This window comes from Danio rerio, chromosome 9 (assembly GCF_049306965.1).
Source record: "Danio rerio strain Tuebingen ecotype United States chromosome 9, GRCz12tu, whole genome shotgun sequence".
NCBI classification, from domain to species: domain Eukaryota; kingdom Metazoa; phylum Chordata; class Actinopteri; order Cypriniformes; family Danionidae; genus Danio; species Danio rerio.
The window spans coordinates 30,352,030-30,368,922 of record NC_133184.1 but is presented as its reverse complement, the minus strand read 5'-3'; the positions used below and the strand labels follow the sequence as shown (position 1 = coordinate 30,368,922).

Here is a 16,893-nt window from a genome sequence, read left to right as displayed (position 1 = left end):
TAAATACAAAACGATTTCAAATGATTGCTTAAGGGTAGTGACAAGGACCATTTTATCTGGGTCTATTGATTCATTCAAAATCAATTTTAAAATCTAGCTTTTTAATAAAACTAAAACTACAATTATAAACCTATAAAGAATGTGTTGTGAATGTGAATTTTCAAAGATGATGATTAGAATTCAATGTGTGGTGTGTGCGAAGAATAAACAGTTAGTCGTAACACACAAGATTACATTTTTTTTTACAGATGCTACCATAACAAAACAATTGCAGTACTTGCTGAAGATAATTTATTGCTTTAATTTGAAGGTTACAAAACGTAATGTTATGGAAATTAGTGAGTCAATCACATCAGGAATTAATGTATGATTAATACTAAGGTCTGTTCATCTACAGTAAATGAGGCATCAATCATTTGCAGGCTTTTGTGCCAGAAAATAAAAGTATTTAACTCCCATGATAACTTCTGTCTCTGAGGATGTCACGTCCATCGCACGCTTCAGTCTTTACAGGAAAAAGACAGTTTGAGGAAATAAAAGAGAGAGAGATTGTGTAAAACACTTATATAATATATTACAGAAACCAAAAAATAAAGAGCTGTGGAAAGACTCTAATACCTATCTTCAATGTCCTGCGAGAGCCGTCTGGCCTCTTCTGGATCTTTTTTTAGGAGTGTCTGAAATGTGGAGAAAGACTTCACCATGCCAATGTAGCCAGAGAGAGGGACTGCCTTCTTCACCCCAAACATATCATGCCTGTAGACAAGAATTGTTTAAGTCTAGCTTCAACTTTTTGTTAAAACATTCCAGCCATATTATTATTCACAGTGAAGTAACAGCACTGAAATTTTGGTAGCACTTTTGATGGTCCTCTTTAGATCATCCATGTCAACTCCATGTCAACTAACTGTCATTTGATTGTCGGGAGACTATCTGCTTAATGTTCGACGACACTTAATTTTACTTTTCTAACAGTCTACAACTAATCTAACATATATATTTTTTTGGCTTCATTATATTTAAATGAAAAACATTTCATCTGTAATATTTTTATTTTGTGACATCCATTTGATAAAGCAAATAAGACACTAAAGGTCCAACAAGCAACCTTTTAAATATCATAACATCACAACACTGCTTCTACTTTATAGTTTAACAAACCTAACTGCACTTTAAACCATCTTCACCAACTAACTGCAAAGTTAATATGTTGTTATAATACATTACCATTCTTTGACTGGGTACTGCAGAGAGTCATATGTTCTTTTGTACAGTTCAAAAGAGCTGGGACCCAGATGAGGATCCCGTAAAGGATGCAGAGCTGCATAAAACTGCAATGTGACAAATATAACATAAGTACACGGTGAATCATATACAGTACAGCATGTAGCATGGATCACTGTTTTTTTCTTACAAGTGAATTGCAGGTTGAAGCAGGAGATGCACATTAGGGCACCCATGAGTCACAAAGCATGACAATGATTCAAGGCACCAGAATAAATCCGTAGCTCAGACAGCATGTTTTGTTCTTCATTTTGAAAGCACTGACTCATACTGAATTGGTTATTACTGTGTTGAGAGTCCAGGTAAATTATTATATGCTTCATGAAGCTAGAAACACCTGCATGCATAAAATGTTATTGTGATCTTTGAACTATGTGTCTTATAAAATGCTTGTTGAGCAAATGATTAATTAGTATAATCTAATAAAAGATTAGATAACATTTCAGTCGCTCATAAAGTACAGGTCATGTGAGCTATATAAGATGATTTCAAAACGTTCTCATTGTTGCACAGACAAATGTTCAGACAGTTGGCAATCATTGTGAGAAATATATGACTCTCACCTCATTACAAATGAGGTTTAATGCTTCTGAACAGTTTCCATAAGTTAGCTCCATGTCCAGTGTGTAGTTGAGAAGTGCGAGGCAGCCATGAGGTTTGAGCACTCTGTCGGCCTCCTGAAGAAAACGTGAATGGTCAAACCAGTGGAACGCAGACATGGCCGTCACAAGATCTACAGAGCCATCTTCAAAGGGCAGTTCTTCAGCTGGACTCTCCCTTTGAGTCAAATAAGTGAAAACAGTAGCATGCATAGTATATAGGTGAAACTAACTTAAACAAACCAGCACTATCGTCATGCATTAAATAAATATATTACCACTAAATAAATAAATACAACAACTTAAATATTTCTATGTTGCAATTGTTAAGACATCTAATGTTAACTTTTGACTAAAAGTGCCAGAGTTGTTTGATAAAATTACTCTTATTGCTGTAAATAAATATTTTTTTTAAAATAAAAGATTCAAGCAACACATAAATAAATATAACTACATATACATTACAACTATTATTTTAATGTTTTGTTACATAAATATTCAAATGATTTAAAATAAAATGCATATACAACCTACATAAAAATGTACAAATACAAACTACCTGAAAAGTTGCATACATAAAATATGCAAAAATGTGAATATTTTTGAGTAAAATATGAAACATTTGAACTTGATGAAATACACGCTGGAGGCTGGACATGCATATTGGTTAAATAAATATTTTATAAAAATAGTCTATATCTGCTAAAAGAATAAATGAATGAAATGCATTTAAATAAACAACAACAATTTCAAATTAATTTGTCTACTTGATATGATACATTAGCAGGGATAAAAATAGGTAAGATCTATTTTTACAAAAACATGGTACATAATCCATCATGAACAGACCATGAACGTAGTTTATGAGTCTCAGATTAACACTCGTCACTCCTTTAGTCAAGCTGTAGCCAAATTGTTTAAAAGAAAAGTTTTTTGTGAAAATGACCATGTATGGTCTGACTAATAAGGTAAATCATATAGACTACAATCTGCTTACTTTTGCTTTACTAAGGTAAGTTTTTTTTATCATTATTATTATGTGAAAAGTGAAAATATACAACCACAGTACATTATAAAGAAAATGAAAAATAATGTTCATAAACTGGAGCAATATTAAAGAGCATAATTAAAACTAAGGCAAACTTATGTCGGTATAAGATAGATGTGAAATATGTACATTTAATCTTTGGGCTCATGTTCCAATTTATGAGGTCAGAGTTCACGACATTTACTGTAGCCAAGCACCAGGGGGCGATCGCACTATTTTGGTTTTCCTTTGGACGTCTGGCAGTAAACGGCAACAAGAGATTACAGCAATAATCAACTACTTCATGTTTGCATACCTGAAAGAAACGTTTGGAATGTTAACATGTTTCCTTCCCATTTCCAGCTGAGCTGGACTAATATCTGTCCCAACCACACGTGTAAAATGTGGTGCCAAGAGCAACGTTCCCTGTCCTGACCCGCAGCCAACATCTACTGCCAGGCCATTAGATGAATATTCCTGGAGATAAAGAAGAAGAAGATAAAGCAGTGCTTCAAATGTAAGCTAAATAACATTGAATGGATCATAAATTAATGAAAAAACAGTCATTACAAAAATCTTACATTATTCCTGTGAAATTGCAGAACTTTGCCAATGAGCTCTTCTGAGGGTGAAATGCGATACTTCCAGTATGAGTTTGCATGTTCTTTGCCTTCAAATAATCGCACAGCCATTTTGGACAGATGTACAGTCTCCTTTGAGTGAGAAAACTGAAGGGAACTGAGCTGTCAGCACACAAAAGGACAAGGAAAGTAGGACACGAGGGGAGGAGCCATTTCAAGTTTTAGGCTTTGCTTATTTTTTTCCTCATTGAGAGACATTTGTGCAAAGCTTTTTAAAACATTCCTTTGAGGCAAAAGTAACATGCTCAGTTTGCTAATGAGGACTTGTGCCTCACATACACCCACATACACCCACTTTTCCCCTCATATTCACAGTGGAGGACAAGAGTAAAAGTCCTTTCAGATTTAATCAACTTCTCCCGAGAAATAACTGGAAAAAGATTAAAGGTTTCCATGCAAACCAGATGCCTGCTGGGAGGATAAAGTAAAATTTTCACATTGATATGAGCGAATGAATTTTTTTTTTTTGTTCTTTATACTCAGGTTACCCCAAAATCATTTTGATAGCCACCTACATTTAGTTTTAATTGTTAGATCTCCTGTGAAAGTAAAGTAGGCAGGCTAAGAAAACAACAAATAAGAATTTAAAAACAACAGATATGTTAATATTGCTTAACGCATTCAAAATCTGTGTACAATGTTCACACATAAATCATTTTTTTATATAACAGTAATAAAAAAGTCATATTTGAATGTTTGATCATGTTAAATTTTGTAGAAATAGATATGAGGTATTTATTCACATTTTAACAAAGCCTATACAACCTGACAAAAGTCTTGTCGTCGATCCCAGTTGTAAGAGCAACAAATAATAACTTGACTTCTATTTGATCATTTGGAAAAGTGGAAGGTAGATTTTTCCAACAAATTGTTTGAACTGTGTTCCAATCATCAGTTCAAATACTGCAAAAGACCTACTGGAACCCGCATGGACCCAAGATGCTCACAGAAATCAGTCAAGTTTGAAGGAAAAATGGTTTGGTGTTACATTCAGTATAGGGGTGTGCAAGAGATCTGCAGACTGGATGGCAACATCAACAGCCTGAGATATCAAGACATTTGTGTTGCCTATTACATTACAAACCACAGGAGAGGGCAAATTCCTGAGAAAGATAGCACACATTCTTATATTTCAGCCCCCACATTAAAGTTCCTGAAAGCAAAGAAGGTCAGGGTGCTCCAGGGTTGGCCAGCACAGTCACCAGAGTTGAATATTATCAAGCATGTCTGGGGTAAGATGGAGGAGGCATTGAAGATGAATCTAAAGAATCTTGATGAACTCTGGAGTCCTGCAAGAACGCTTTCTTAGCCATTTCAGAAGACTCTAATTAATAAGTTAATTGAGTCATTGCAGAGATGTATGGATGCAGTCATCCAAGCTCATGTGAGTCATACACAATATTAATTCTTTTTTCACTGCACCATGACTTTATGTTCTATACTGTACATCCTTTATGTTAAGTGACAAGACTTTTGTCTAAGCAAAGTCAGACCTTACTCTCTTAATTAAATAATTAAAAATCAAGCCATGATCAAATTTTATTTAGTTAAAATAAGCACAATATAGAGGTTTTTGCCTTTCATATAAGCTTCTGATACCAAATGATCAACCAGAAGTTAAGTTTTTTTTGTTGTTCCTAAAACTTGGATAGGCGACAATAACCTTTGTCAGGTTGTGTAGAAGGAGTAAACATTTGTGTAGGAACAATTATAAAACTTCATATGAACAAACAACACAACCAGAAGAAAATAAGAAAAACAGATTTTATTGTTTAGCCTACATTACAATTAATGTAAGTATTCTGTACAGTAAATGATTTTGAATGAACATTAGGATAGTGCAAATACTCAGTGGTTGTAATCTGAATTTTTAATGTGAAATCATGAAAAATACAGGCTTTGTTCACTCACAAATTTGCTAACTTGATTAACAAAGCAAAATTAAACATTCTTAACCACAGTGGCTGAACACCTGTAATTACAGTAAAAGAGAGGTGTATCATGTGATTTGAATCATGTATCACTCAGGTTTACATGCAAGCACACAGTAATACTCCCACATAAAGTCAACTTTAGCATCTGTTGAAGTTGCTTTTATCTCTTCCAGAATTCTGAAACAGAGTAAGTCATAAACAGATCAATATTGTGTATAATATACACATGATCCTAACCCAACGTCTTCTCAAGAAGACACTTGTTATATATATTTTTGTTCCAATCCACCACTGTTGCATGCCAGTAAAAGAAAATGTAATTACCGTGATGCTGTTTTCTCCAACAGTGCAGTTGCAGCCTTTGGATTGGCTCTTAGATATGCTTGGTACATGGAAAACGTCTGAAAAAAGCCAAGTATGTTCTTGACGCTCAGCTGTTCCTTTATGGGAATAGTTTCAATCCTTAAATGACACAATAGAATATAATTAAAAATATTAGACTCATTTTTTATCAAAGATTATTTAATGGTCAACCCACTTTTTGTCTCCAGACTTGAAAATGAGATTTGATAGATGCAGGTGATATGTAGTTTGTTAAGATAAATTCAGGTTTAGACCAAGAATAAATAAATAAGCAATAGAATAGGAGCTGTCTGTTGGACAGCAACTTAAAGGGTTAAAACAAAATGTGTGAAATGTAATTTGTTAATGATTAAATACAACACATACTCAAATAAATCTATAGAAAATTAAATGTGACAAGCATATTTCTGTACAGGCTTATTGACACCAAATTAATTATTCACCAAGTGTGTTGTGCACTGGTTTACCTCTCTTTATCTGGAAAGGGTATGACTTCAAACAGGTCCTTTAGCTTAGTACTAGCCCCAGTTACCTTAGTGCTTGTGTAGGGCTGAAGTTCTTGCTTCAGCTATTAGAATAAATTAATGTGAGATAGCAGTTATAACCACTCTGAGCACATATCAGATAGACATGCATTCAGTAATATGAAGGTTTTGTATTCACATATTAAACAGTTTTATTTTTTAATCATTATTAAACATGTTCATGTATATATTTTTATTTAATTTATATATATCTACATATACATACTTCCTCATATATGATATTAAGTTGATCTCCACAGGACTCATGGTGTATTTTCATACTGTCATTATAGCCAAAGAGAGCCAAGCATCCATGAGGTTTCAGGACACGCTGGGCCTCCTTGACGAAACGTTCAGCATCAAACCAATGAGCAGCAGACGCAGCTGTCAGCAGATCCACTGAAGCATCTGGGAAGGGAAGCTCCTCTGCTGTGCCTACTCTGTCCATTAATAAATATAATAGTGAGTAGACAAGAGTAATCTGTTCGCACTATAATACACAATCACATTTTGTTTTCTATTTTCAAGATAAGTATTAAAGTATGCTATTTCATAAGCTTTACATAAGCATTCCTTCAGCTATGCATAAACAACAACACATGGTGCTAAAAACACCAAGGAGTTTTGAAAACTACTCAGTGTCAAAGACTGTATGTACCTTGATAATTAAACTACTGTAACAGAAGACTATAATTAAAATAAAAATAATATTGTTTACACATGATGTTGGTGAATTGCAGAGCTTGTGCAAACATTTCCGAATAACTATGATCAAATGCTTTCTTATTTGTTGTTTTCATACCACTGTCATTTTTTGTTGATTCATTTTTTTAGCATGGGCAACAGTTAGATGTTCAACAGCGTATCGTTGCAAAGGCATTCTTTTTGTATTTTAATCTATAATCAACTAACGTAAATTACCTTTACCAAATATCAAGGGCTACTAAATTGTATTTATTTAAGAGTAGAAGCATGCACTACTGACCTGTAGGTGAGATTAGGGAAGCCCTGCACTGCTCTCGCCTCCTCCACCTGTGATTCACTGACATCAATGCCCACCACCTGCTGAAAGTATGGTGTCAGAGGGCGAGAGGTTTGCCCTGTCCCGCAGCCTAAATCCACAGCCAGCTGATGGGGCTTTCCTTTCTGTGAAAATTGTTTTAATCAATGAATATTATATTTGAGACAATTTAAAAGATCAAATGTAAATTACTTAAGTAAAAATGTTCCGTTAACTCTAGTTTAATTCTGTTAAACTAGAATTACTGAAATGAAAACGACTGTAAGAAAAAAAAAACATTAATGAAGCGAAAATGTACAGCAAAAAAAAAATAATAATAATAATAAATAACTATTTAAAATATGCAAAACTATAAATCTTTGCTTGAGGGCACTTAAGTCAATTTTTTTATTTTAAGATGAACTATCCCTTCAAAAAAAAAAAAAAAACACCACATTCTTTTCAAGAATTAAAGCAACTTTAAAATTGTAATAATTAACGTTAATTATTAAATTAATGTCATCGTTAGGATGGGTCGAAGAATGTTTATTATCAAAAGCACAAGAATTATTATAATTATTAATGTAAATTAAGTTTAGCCCTATTATTTTACCAAGATGCATAACATGTAGATTATTTAACTATATAATGTAGGCGATTCATATTTTGGAAGGGCCTTAATAAACGTACTGATTCAGCTGTCGTGCACACAAAACCTCGAACAAAACCTCGCGGCTGATCTTACCTTTTTGTCCAGATACTGAAGAATAAGCTCCTTCAGCTCATCCGGTGGTGCGAATCGATATTGTTGATAGAGGGAGGCATGTTGTTTCTCTTCAAACATTCGTTCAGTCATTTTTCTTTAACGGCAAGTCTTTAGACGAACATTCAGAGTAAAGTTAATTCTGCACTTCTGCAGAGTTAATTATTACTGGATACTGAAGAGGCGAAACACGAATACGAGTTCATGTCAAATGGGTGGGAACAAAACGACTGCTAAGTCATGGTTTTGGTCATAATCGAGAATGACGTGGGTAGGTGGCTTAAGCTATTCTGAATAGCATACTACAGTACTACCCCATACTACTACTACTTCTGTCGTGCAGTATAACAATACAGTAGGCGTTTCAAGAGTCGATTCATTTACGTTGTAGTTAATGTTCATGCGAATCGTTTCTTTAGATTTGTCCGTTTACAGACAGACGTATGTCACTTCATCAACGCTGCTCTCTGAAGAGACTCGGGCATCCACTGGGCAAAGTTATTAAACAACAAAATATGAACTGTAATAAGATTTGCAGTTACGGAAGTCGCCATATTTTATGTTTACTTTTCCCAGTGTCATTCACGAGTTGTCGCGAGAGTTCAAAACGTTTTTTTTATTGCATATTATTTTACTTTTTTTACTACCATAATTCAGTTTAAATAGTCTCGTTTGACGTTTTTATTTTCATTCACTGTTTGTGAAATTAAAGTGGGAAGCTACTTGTTTTTTTACGCTAACGTTACATGTGTTTTTTATGATGGTGAAATAAAACAAATATAAAACAAACCGTTTGTTCAGAATGAAAATACCTTCATGCACTTGAGTATAATATGTTGTAAAAAAATGTTAAAACGTTTTTTTTTTTTTTTCAAGTAGGTCGCGCAATAAAACATACTTTTTTCTTGTTGAAACATAGCCAGCAGAGGGCAGTATTTACACATTTTTAGCCCTTTATAACACAAAATAGATCCAAATTAATCCCCAGGAATCATACATTCGTACAATGTTAAAAAAAATAAATCGACCAAACAACTTCCATATGATAAAAAAAGTCTATATACATGAATGAATAAATTAAAATAGATAAATGCATTTAATCCGTACATACAGGGGCGGATTTAGTGATTTGGGAGCCCTAAGCAATTCTAGCCCTGCAAGTGTGAAGAAAAAACACAATGAGACATTTAAAAGACACAAACATAACTGTGATCTTACTTAATCTAAGTTTAACTTTGCTATGTGAAATGTTTTATGTGCCATTTTCAGTTAATCTGTTTTCAAATATAAAATGATGCTGCTGATAAATACCTTATCTTAAGCAAATAGTCTACAATGTCAGTACTGTATGTTGTGTTTAACATCTGTCTTGATTATTAAAAGCATTCATTTATTCATTCATTTCCTTTTCGGCTTAATCCCTTTTAAAAACATTACAGTATATACTTGTAATAAATAGATATTTCAGTAGATGCAGTCATTCAAAAATTATATAATTGTAAATTTGCACATCATTGTTTCAAAACACGTTTCCTCTTTGCAAGAAAAGCTAACACACTTGTGTCCATCTTTTTAAAAAAAGAAGAAAGGAAAATATATTTTTTACTTCCTCTTTCTCTGCACTTCCTCTTTCTAAAAAAGACAGAAAACACCATGTACTTCACAATTTTGATATTAATGTTTTTAAGTGGATTTTGTTACAGCTCTCAACTAGGTGAGTGTTACTAACCAGATTCTAAATAAACAATATTTATTTTCTTAATTTTGTATTATTTTACTGATTAGTGGGTGTATTCTGTCTGTAAACTGAGGTATGGTTAGCTACAGGAAAATCTGAGTTATCTAAACCAGAACATTTAACTTTAACAATGCTCCGTGCTTTAATTAGATTTTTGATTTGCTGTACATAAATCTAGCCAGATTACTGCAATATTTATTTTTAAATGAACATTTTATATGGAAACAACAATCATGCCAGTACTGTAAATGTCACTGATTAATCCAAACCAACCACCAAAATAACAATTTTAATCTTTCATCAGTCAGTTGCTGTAATAATTCAATATACTGTACTTTCTAATAGTTTTTTTTAACCAATACAGTGTATCTACCAAGGCAAGCAGTCAAGACCAAAGATGAAGGTTGATTAAGTTTTTTCTTTCTACTGTAATATTGTATCTATTTATAAAACAAAAAATATATATTTGTGTGTATGTGTGTTTGTGTGTGTGCGCGCGCATGCATGTGTCTGTTTATCCTAATGCTTAGAAAGGCTGATAAATACAAAATGTATTTGTGCAAAGTCCTCAGCTAATTTACTTGGTGTGTTTGGATTTTGTTCAGCAAGGTTTGATGTTGAACTGTTAAAACTAATTGTTTTTCATATAAAGAATTTACATCAGTTCAAAGTGTTCTGATAAAATAATAAAAACAATAATATCACTTTTCATTATTTTAAATGTAATAAAGTTTTATACAATTTCTCATTGTTGGTTTTATTTCATTTCTCTAAAGTCTCTCCTGGCTCTGATGTGTGTTTGCGCTGTGATGTCTCTCTTCTGTCTGAATTCTCAACACTGCAGTGGACAAAAGAAGGAAAACCAACATCCAACACGACTCTGATATACAACAACTCTGCCTACATCATCTTACACACAGCAGATGAACACAATACAGGCGAATATTACTGCCGACTGAATAAAGATGGAAAAATACAAACTATTACAAATCACACGCTTACTGTCAAAACACGTAAATATTCTTTTTTGTAGTATGACTAAATAATAATATTCTTTCATGTTTTTGTGTTTCCACTCCCATATTTTCCATAAAAATTCTGTAATTTATTTGAATAATATTATTTAATATTATTATTAAATATATTGTATTATTAAGTATATTATTTAAATAATATATTATTAAATAATATTTTATATTATTAAAATAATAACAAATATTTATGTACAAAAATTGACCAAGTTGCTTATTTTCTTTACAGATTCATATAATGGAAACGTTAAGACAAATAAATCTATTTATAGAGAAAGCTCCAGCAAACGTGATGTATCACTGATCTGCAAGACTAACAACAATAACTATGACAGCTGGAGGTGGACGTGGGAGAAGAGACCTAATTCACAGATTGATCTAATAACTGTTAAAAAAGGAGGAAAAGTTGAAGTTAAAGGACCAATTAAACCAGGAAGATTTTCTTCAACCACATACAACAGTCAAGCTTTTACCTTTCACATCTCACCTGTCCTCTACAACTATAGTGGCACGTACAGGTGCATTACAGAAACTACCATCTACACAACCACAATACTACACACCATCAGAGGTATATATGTTTTTGTCAACATTTTTAATTGAGATCGTAAAAGGAATACAGTTTAAATTTGAAGAGATAGCACATGATAATACAAGGAATGAGCCTAACAGGAATGAAAGAACATTCATTGTATACTGCACATTTAAATGATTTAACAAATGTTTATTTTTATAGTTAAAAAAAAAATTGTTATTCCCATTAAAAGAAATCACCTCATCAAGCGGGCGAGGCAGTCGCGCAGTAGGTAGTGCTGTCGCCTCACAGCAAGAAGGTCGCTGGGTCGCTGGTTCGAACCTCGGCTCAGTTGGTGTTTCTGTGTGGAGTTTGCATGTTCTCCCTGCATTCGCGTGGGTTTCCTCCGGGTGCTCCGGTTTCCAGTTTTGTATGAGTGTGTGTGTGGATGTTTCCTAGAGATGGGTTGCGGCTGGAAGGGCATCCGCTGCGTAAAAACTTGCTGGATAAGTTGGCGGTTCATTCCACTGCGGCGACCCCTGATTAAAAAAGGCACTAAGCCGACAAGAAAATGATTGAATGACCTCATCAAGCATTCTACACTTTACTTTCTCTCGTTGTTTTATGTGCAGTGTCAGTAGAGCCCCCTGGTGGTGTGTTGAGGAGTCAGTCTGTGCTTCTCACTTGTGAGCTTTCTGAAGTGACTGAATCCGTGACGCTGGTTTGGCTCAGGATGGAGAGAAAACGAGGAGTGCTGGAAAAACAGAACAGGATAACTGAGAAAAACAACAAGTTACAACTCAGAGTGAATCTGTCCAGCTTTAAAACAGAGCCGCTGCACTGGCAGTGTGCAGTTTTTACAGAGAATCAGCTCAGAGCCCTGGCGCCTGTAATACTCAACTTTACCTCAGAAATTACCAATGCTCCAACAATATCAACAAAAATCATAACTGTATCAAACCAAAGATCAACAGATAACGTAACTGCAACAAACCAAGGTAAAACATTAATATACAGCATTTTTCAACTTCTAAGAATATTTTCAACATTTGATTATCTAAATGTTAAATGTGAGACACTAATACAGTGGTTTGTTGCTGTGTAAAAATGACACTGGTCAATTTTGGTGTAATTATCATCATGTTTGTACTGTAGACACAGAGGACAGTGGTCTGAAGATGGTGATCATCGTATTTTGTGCTGTTACTGTCAGTGTGCTGATTCTGCTCTCTCTTCTAGTCTTTAAATGTCTAAAAAACACAGGTAAGCTTATCTCAGATATAGACAGCAAGTTGAAAATGGTTCATTATGACAAATTTTTCAAATTTTGTTGGCTGCAGTGAAATGTGAAATTAAACATATTGGTACACGTTTTTTTACTTTTTTTCACAGTGTAATATATAAACATTTATTTGTTTGTTTGTTTTTACATTTTTTTTATTCACAAATGAGCTGAGTTGAAATGCAAACATCCCTCTAGGTGGGCCACACTGTATAACATCTAAAGCGTACATTATAAAATGACCATATAACAGCTTAAAATGTTATCTGATTGAATAAAAATGTATAAAAGAAAAACTTAAACGTTTTCTTAAAATAAAATTGATATTTAAAAAATTAAAAACGTTTTTGGAGATTTTAGAAATGAACTAAATTTGGAGTACAAAGTGCAGGTCAATGTGGACAAATAGATAAAGAAACACATTCTGAACAAATGATACTGGTAATGCAACAGAACTGCATTGTTCTAGTAAAAGTGAGGCAGTGTTGTAAAAAAAAAAAAAAAAAAAAAATATATATATATATATATATATATATATATATATATATATATATATATAGTTGAAGTCAAAATTATTAGCCCCCTTTTGATTTATTTATTTTTTTGTTCTCTTTTAAATATTTCCCAAATTATGTTTAACAGATCAAGGGCATTTTTACAGTATGTCTGATAGTGTTTTTTTATTCTGGAGAAAGTCTTATTTGTTTTATTTCGGTTAGAATAAAAACAGTTTTTAATTTTTTAAAAACCATTTTTGGGACCAAATTATTAGCCCCTTTAAGCTAATTTTTTTTCGATAGTGTACAGAACAAACCATCGTTATAGAATAACTTGCCTAATTACCCTAACTTGCCTAGTTCACCTTATTAACCTAGTTAAACCTTTAAATGTCACTTTAAGCTGTATAGAAGTGTTTTGAAAAATATCAAGTAAAATATTATTTACTGTCATCATGGCAAAAATACAATAAATCCGTTATTAGAAATATGTTTTTTAAACTATTATGCTTAGAAATGTGCTGAAACAATCTTCCCTCCATTAAACAGAAATTGGAGAAAAAATAAACAGAAAATATATATAGTGTTACTAGTAACCAGTAAGTAGCATTATTTTTGTTAAACTTGCATGTGTGGAAGTGTTTAAACCATGTGTGCCATGTAACCATATAAATTTCTTTCGCTCACACCTAGTGTAATGTTTCAGTTGATGTAGATACAGGCAGTGGATTCAAATCACAAGATGACGATGACAACATCCATTATGCTTCAGTGACAGTAGCAGCATCTAATCAGGGTAAACCAAATAAAAACTCTATCAGTTGAGAAATCCATGTTGAATATATGACTGTAATATTTTTTTTCCAGGAGCTGACAGATGTCATGCAAGTTCAGAGGTCAGCAATGAAACACTTTTTGTTAGAAATATGCCAGAATGTCATTCTGATTTGAGTGTTCAATTCCAATTTTATGTCTCAATATTTACAGGTGTTGGACAATAATGCGGGGGTCATCTACTCAGCTATTAAAGTACAGTGAGCTTTTTTTAAGCAAAACTTTACATCTTTTTTTATTCATATTGTTTTTTTTCATTATTGAATAGAGTTTATTATTGAATGTAAGGATCAAAATATTTTTAATAAAAAATAGCATGTTCTTTTTTCCATTGTAACATAATAAAAGACTAATGAACCATGTGATCTTTGGGTTTAATTTGCATGAGAAGCACAGATGCCACACGCACACATGCACACACACAATCTCTGGGTATAATCTGATCAACATACATTACAGAAGGAAACCTGTGTGTGGTTTTATGACACACAACTGTGTTAAATATAGCACAGTATTTCCTGTAATGAAAAAGCTAAGAAAAAAGTCAACTTACCAAAAGTCTAAAAATTTAGAATTTTTTTTCTTTTAAATATATAAAAATATTTAAATAAAAGCATTTCAAATAATAAAATATCCAAAAAAAGGAAATGCTAAATTATTACATTGCTATGTGCTTTACAGCCTAAATGTATATTATTTTGAGATGTGTAAAGTCACAGACATTTAGCTGTGTAGTGGAAAAAATTGTTAATAATAATTATTTTTAATAATATATTTTTCATTGTAATTTAATCACCTCATTGATGCATTCATTCACAAACCATTCAGTATTTTTAAGTAAATTTAATACATTCCTTCAGGAAGAATGTATTAAATTGATTAAAAAATGGGAATAAAAATATTTGTAATGTTAATCAAAATCAGAATGAGCTTTATTCAACAATTGTGCGCAAACACACAAGGAACTCAGGGTACATACATACATACAGGTATCAACACATGAACACAGAAGGGCATTTAAATAAGTGAAAAATAATAATAAAAATATATTTACACACTTTTTTATAAATATACAATAAAATGTTTCTTACACATCAAATATGAAGCATATTAGATTGATTTTATGCAGGATCGTGTGAAACTGAAGAGAGCCCTCAATATCAGTAAATTAATTCATTAATTTTATTTTCGGCTTTAGTCCTTGTATTAATCTGGGGTCGCCACAGCGGAATAAACTGCCAACTCATACAGCACGTTTTTACACCCTTCCAGCCGCAACCCATCTCTGGGAAACATCCATACACACTCGTTCACACTCATACACTATGAACAATTTAGCCTACCCAATTCACCTGTACTGCATGTCTTGGGACTGTGGGGGAAATTGGAGCACCCAGGGGAAACCCAAGTGAACGCAGGGAGATTAGGCAAACTCCACACAGAAACGCCAACTGACCCAGCCGAGGCCTGAACCAGCAACCTTTTTGCAGGCAGGCGACACCACTACCTACTGCGCCACTGCGTCGCCAGATCAGTAAATTCAGTTTAGTAAACCCTTACTCTTCTCTGATGATGAGCTACATGAGCGAATATATTATGTATATACAGCTGCTTAAACCAACACATAGAAATAAGATTTTAAAAGACTTGTATTCATGTGTACATAATTCAAATAGAAACACAGGAAAATAAAATTGTACTTTAGTACAGAACTTTTATGCATGTACATTTTATCTAAAATGTTCACAGACAAATTTCTTAGTAATGCACTGCTCAGGTAAAGTTAGAAAAATAAAGTGAATATTTCCTGTTTGAATTCTGTGCAATATTTGCTTGAATGAAGAATCATGTATTTTAAAAATATTATTTGAATAAGTAAATCTGTTTAATAAATCTTTTGTTTAAATGTACCAAAATACATTGCCTATATTCACTGAGAAATGTATAAAAATATATATTTTCAAAATGGGCTGTACTCAATTATGCTGAGCATTTTTTTTGAAACTGGTAATATACTGTAATTGTGCTAATAGACTAGCTGCTTGTGTGTCTCTTATTTGAAATGGTTGTTTCCTTCAGAAAGAAAGAAAACCAACGTCCAACAGCACACTGATATACAACAATTCTGTCTAAATCATCTTACACAGTAAACAAACACAATATAGGGGTATATTAGTGCAGACTGACTGAAGACGGAGGAATACAAACTGTTAGAAATGAATGTAAAAAGTATGCATACATTTGGTATGCCTAGAGAATAATAATGTAATAATCCTAATCTAGTTTAGGATTAATTATGTATTAAGTTGAATTGAAAATTATTATCCCTCTGATAATAATTATGTTGAATGAAAATGACATTTATTTTTTAAAGTTTCAAATTTAGAAGTACTAACCATGATGTATTAAATGAAATTCACCAGGTTACCTTGTGTCTTTCCAGACTGATATAATGTAGCACACAAACCTAATACGCACTGTCAGAGGTATTAAACATTTACTCACATATGTTTTTATCTACATTTTGTATTCCATTACTTAAATAGCCGTTTTAGCTTCAGTGCTTGAGAGGACACAGTCATTCAGTGACTATTAACAGAAAAGCTAACATTTCTTACCTCAACTTTAATGTATATGTGTTAGTTAATTAATTCTTATGTTACTTTAGTTTTATCCAGTAGGCTCTTTTATTCAAACAGATGGAAAATATACCACTTTATTTTGATCATAAGACATCATAAGCAGTGCCGTTTCGTTTGTTTGTTCAGTCATGTTGTTGACTGAAGATCAGAGCTTCACATGCATGTATATTTTCTGGATTAACCTAAATGATTTACGATTATTGGATTTGTCATTTTTTTG

General features: G+C 32.8%; 3 protein-coding genes across 6 annotated transcripts; 1 reads left to right on the top strand and 2 right to left on the bottom strand.

The window, feature by feature from the left end:
- Positions 1-274: 274 nt before the first annotated feature.
- zgc:162780 lies at positions 275-3,682 on the bottom strand. 2 transcript variants are annotated; one of them, XR_012384984.1, is made up of 6 exons: positions 3,492-3,640; positions 3,227-3,387; positions 1,415-2,061; positions 1,228-1,331; positions 619-756; positions 275-505 (listed from the first exon to the last, which is right to left on the bottom strand). XR_012384984.1 is itself a non-coding variant. In NM_001044784.1 (6 exon segments), coding segments are annotated over 6 exon segments (825 nt in total). In that variant the 5' UTR covers positions 3,603-3,682; the 3' UTR covers positions 298-408.
- Positions 3,683-5,301: 1,619 nt separating this feature from the next.
- On the bottom strand, positions 5,302-8,370 carry zgc:162396. Of its 2 annotated transcripts, none has more exons than XM_073911946.1 (6): positions 8,118-8,370; positions 7,358-7,518; positions 6,599-6,807; positions 6,316-6,416; positions 5,810-5,947; positions 5,302-5,662 (listed from the first exon to the last, which is right to left on the bottom strand). In XM_073911946.1, exons 2-6 carry the CDS (start codon positions 7,419-7,421, stop codon positions 5,572-5,574), a joined length of 603 nt encoding a protein of 200 aa, XP_073768047.1. In that variant the 5' UTR covers positions 7,422-7,518; positions 8,118-8,370; the 3' UTR covers positions 5,302-5,571. The 2 variants fall into 2 exon arrangements, with proteins under 2 accessions (XP_073768047.1, NP_001038247.2); NM_001044782.2 differs by having other exon boundaries at positions 5,304-5,662; positions 6,599-6,812; positions 8,118-8,356.
- A 644-nt stretch (positions 8,371-9,014) lies between these two features.
- LOC100537744 (uncharacterized) lies at positions 9,015-14,395 on the top strand. Of its 2 annotated transcripts, XM_003199231.7 has the most exons (9): positions 9,015-9,849; positions 10,238-10,276; positions 10,650-10,886; positions 11,134-11,475; positions 12,051-12,416; positions 12,574-12,681; positions 13,904-13,993; positions 14,065-14,093; positions 14,185-14,395. In XM_003199231.7, the coding sequence occupies exons 1-9, from the start codon at positions 9,789-9,791 to the stop codon at positions 14,233-14,235; spliced, it is 1,323 nt and encodes a 440-aa protein (XP_003199279.2). In that variant the 5' UTR covers positions 9,015-9,788; the 3' UTR covers positions 14,236-14,395. The 2 variants fall into 2 exon arrangements, with proteins under 2 accessions (XP_003199279.2, XP_073768878.1); XM_073912777.1 differs by lacking the exon at positions 10,238-10,276.
- Positions 14,396-16,893: the final 2,498 nt, after the last annotated feature.

Excerpts from the sequence above, each read along its gene's own strand:
- zgc:162396 (NM_001044782.2), bottom strand. The coding sequence starts at position 8,228 with ATGACTGAACGAATGTTTGAAGAGAAACAACATGCCTCCCTCTATCAA. Across the intron at positions 6,813-7,357 it reads TTCCCTAATCTCACCTACAG|AGTAGGCACAGCAGAGGAGC; the intron begins GTCAGTAGTGCA and ends ATTAATGGACAG. Across the intron at positions 6,417-6,598 it reads TTAATATCATATATGAGGAA|CTGAAGCAAGAACTTCAGCC; the intron begins GTATGTATATGT and ends TTATTCTAATAG.
- LOC100537744 (XM_003199231.7), top strand. The coding sequence starts at position 9,789 with ATGTACTTCACAATTTTGATATTAATGTTTTTAAGTGGATTTTGTTAC. Across the intron at positions 10,887-11,133 it reads CACGCTTACTGTCAAAACAC|ATTCATATAATGGAAACGTT; the intron begins GTAAATATTCTT and ends TTTTCTTTACAG. Across the intron at positions 13,994-14,064 it reads AGTAGCAGCATCTAATCAGG|GAGCTGACAGATGTCATGCA; the intron begins GTAAACCAAATA and ends TTTTTTTTCCAG.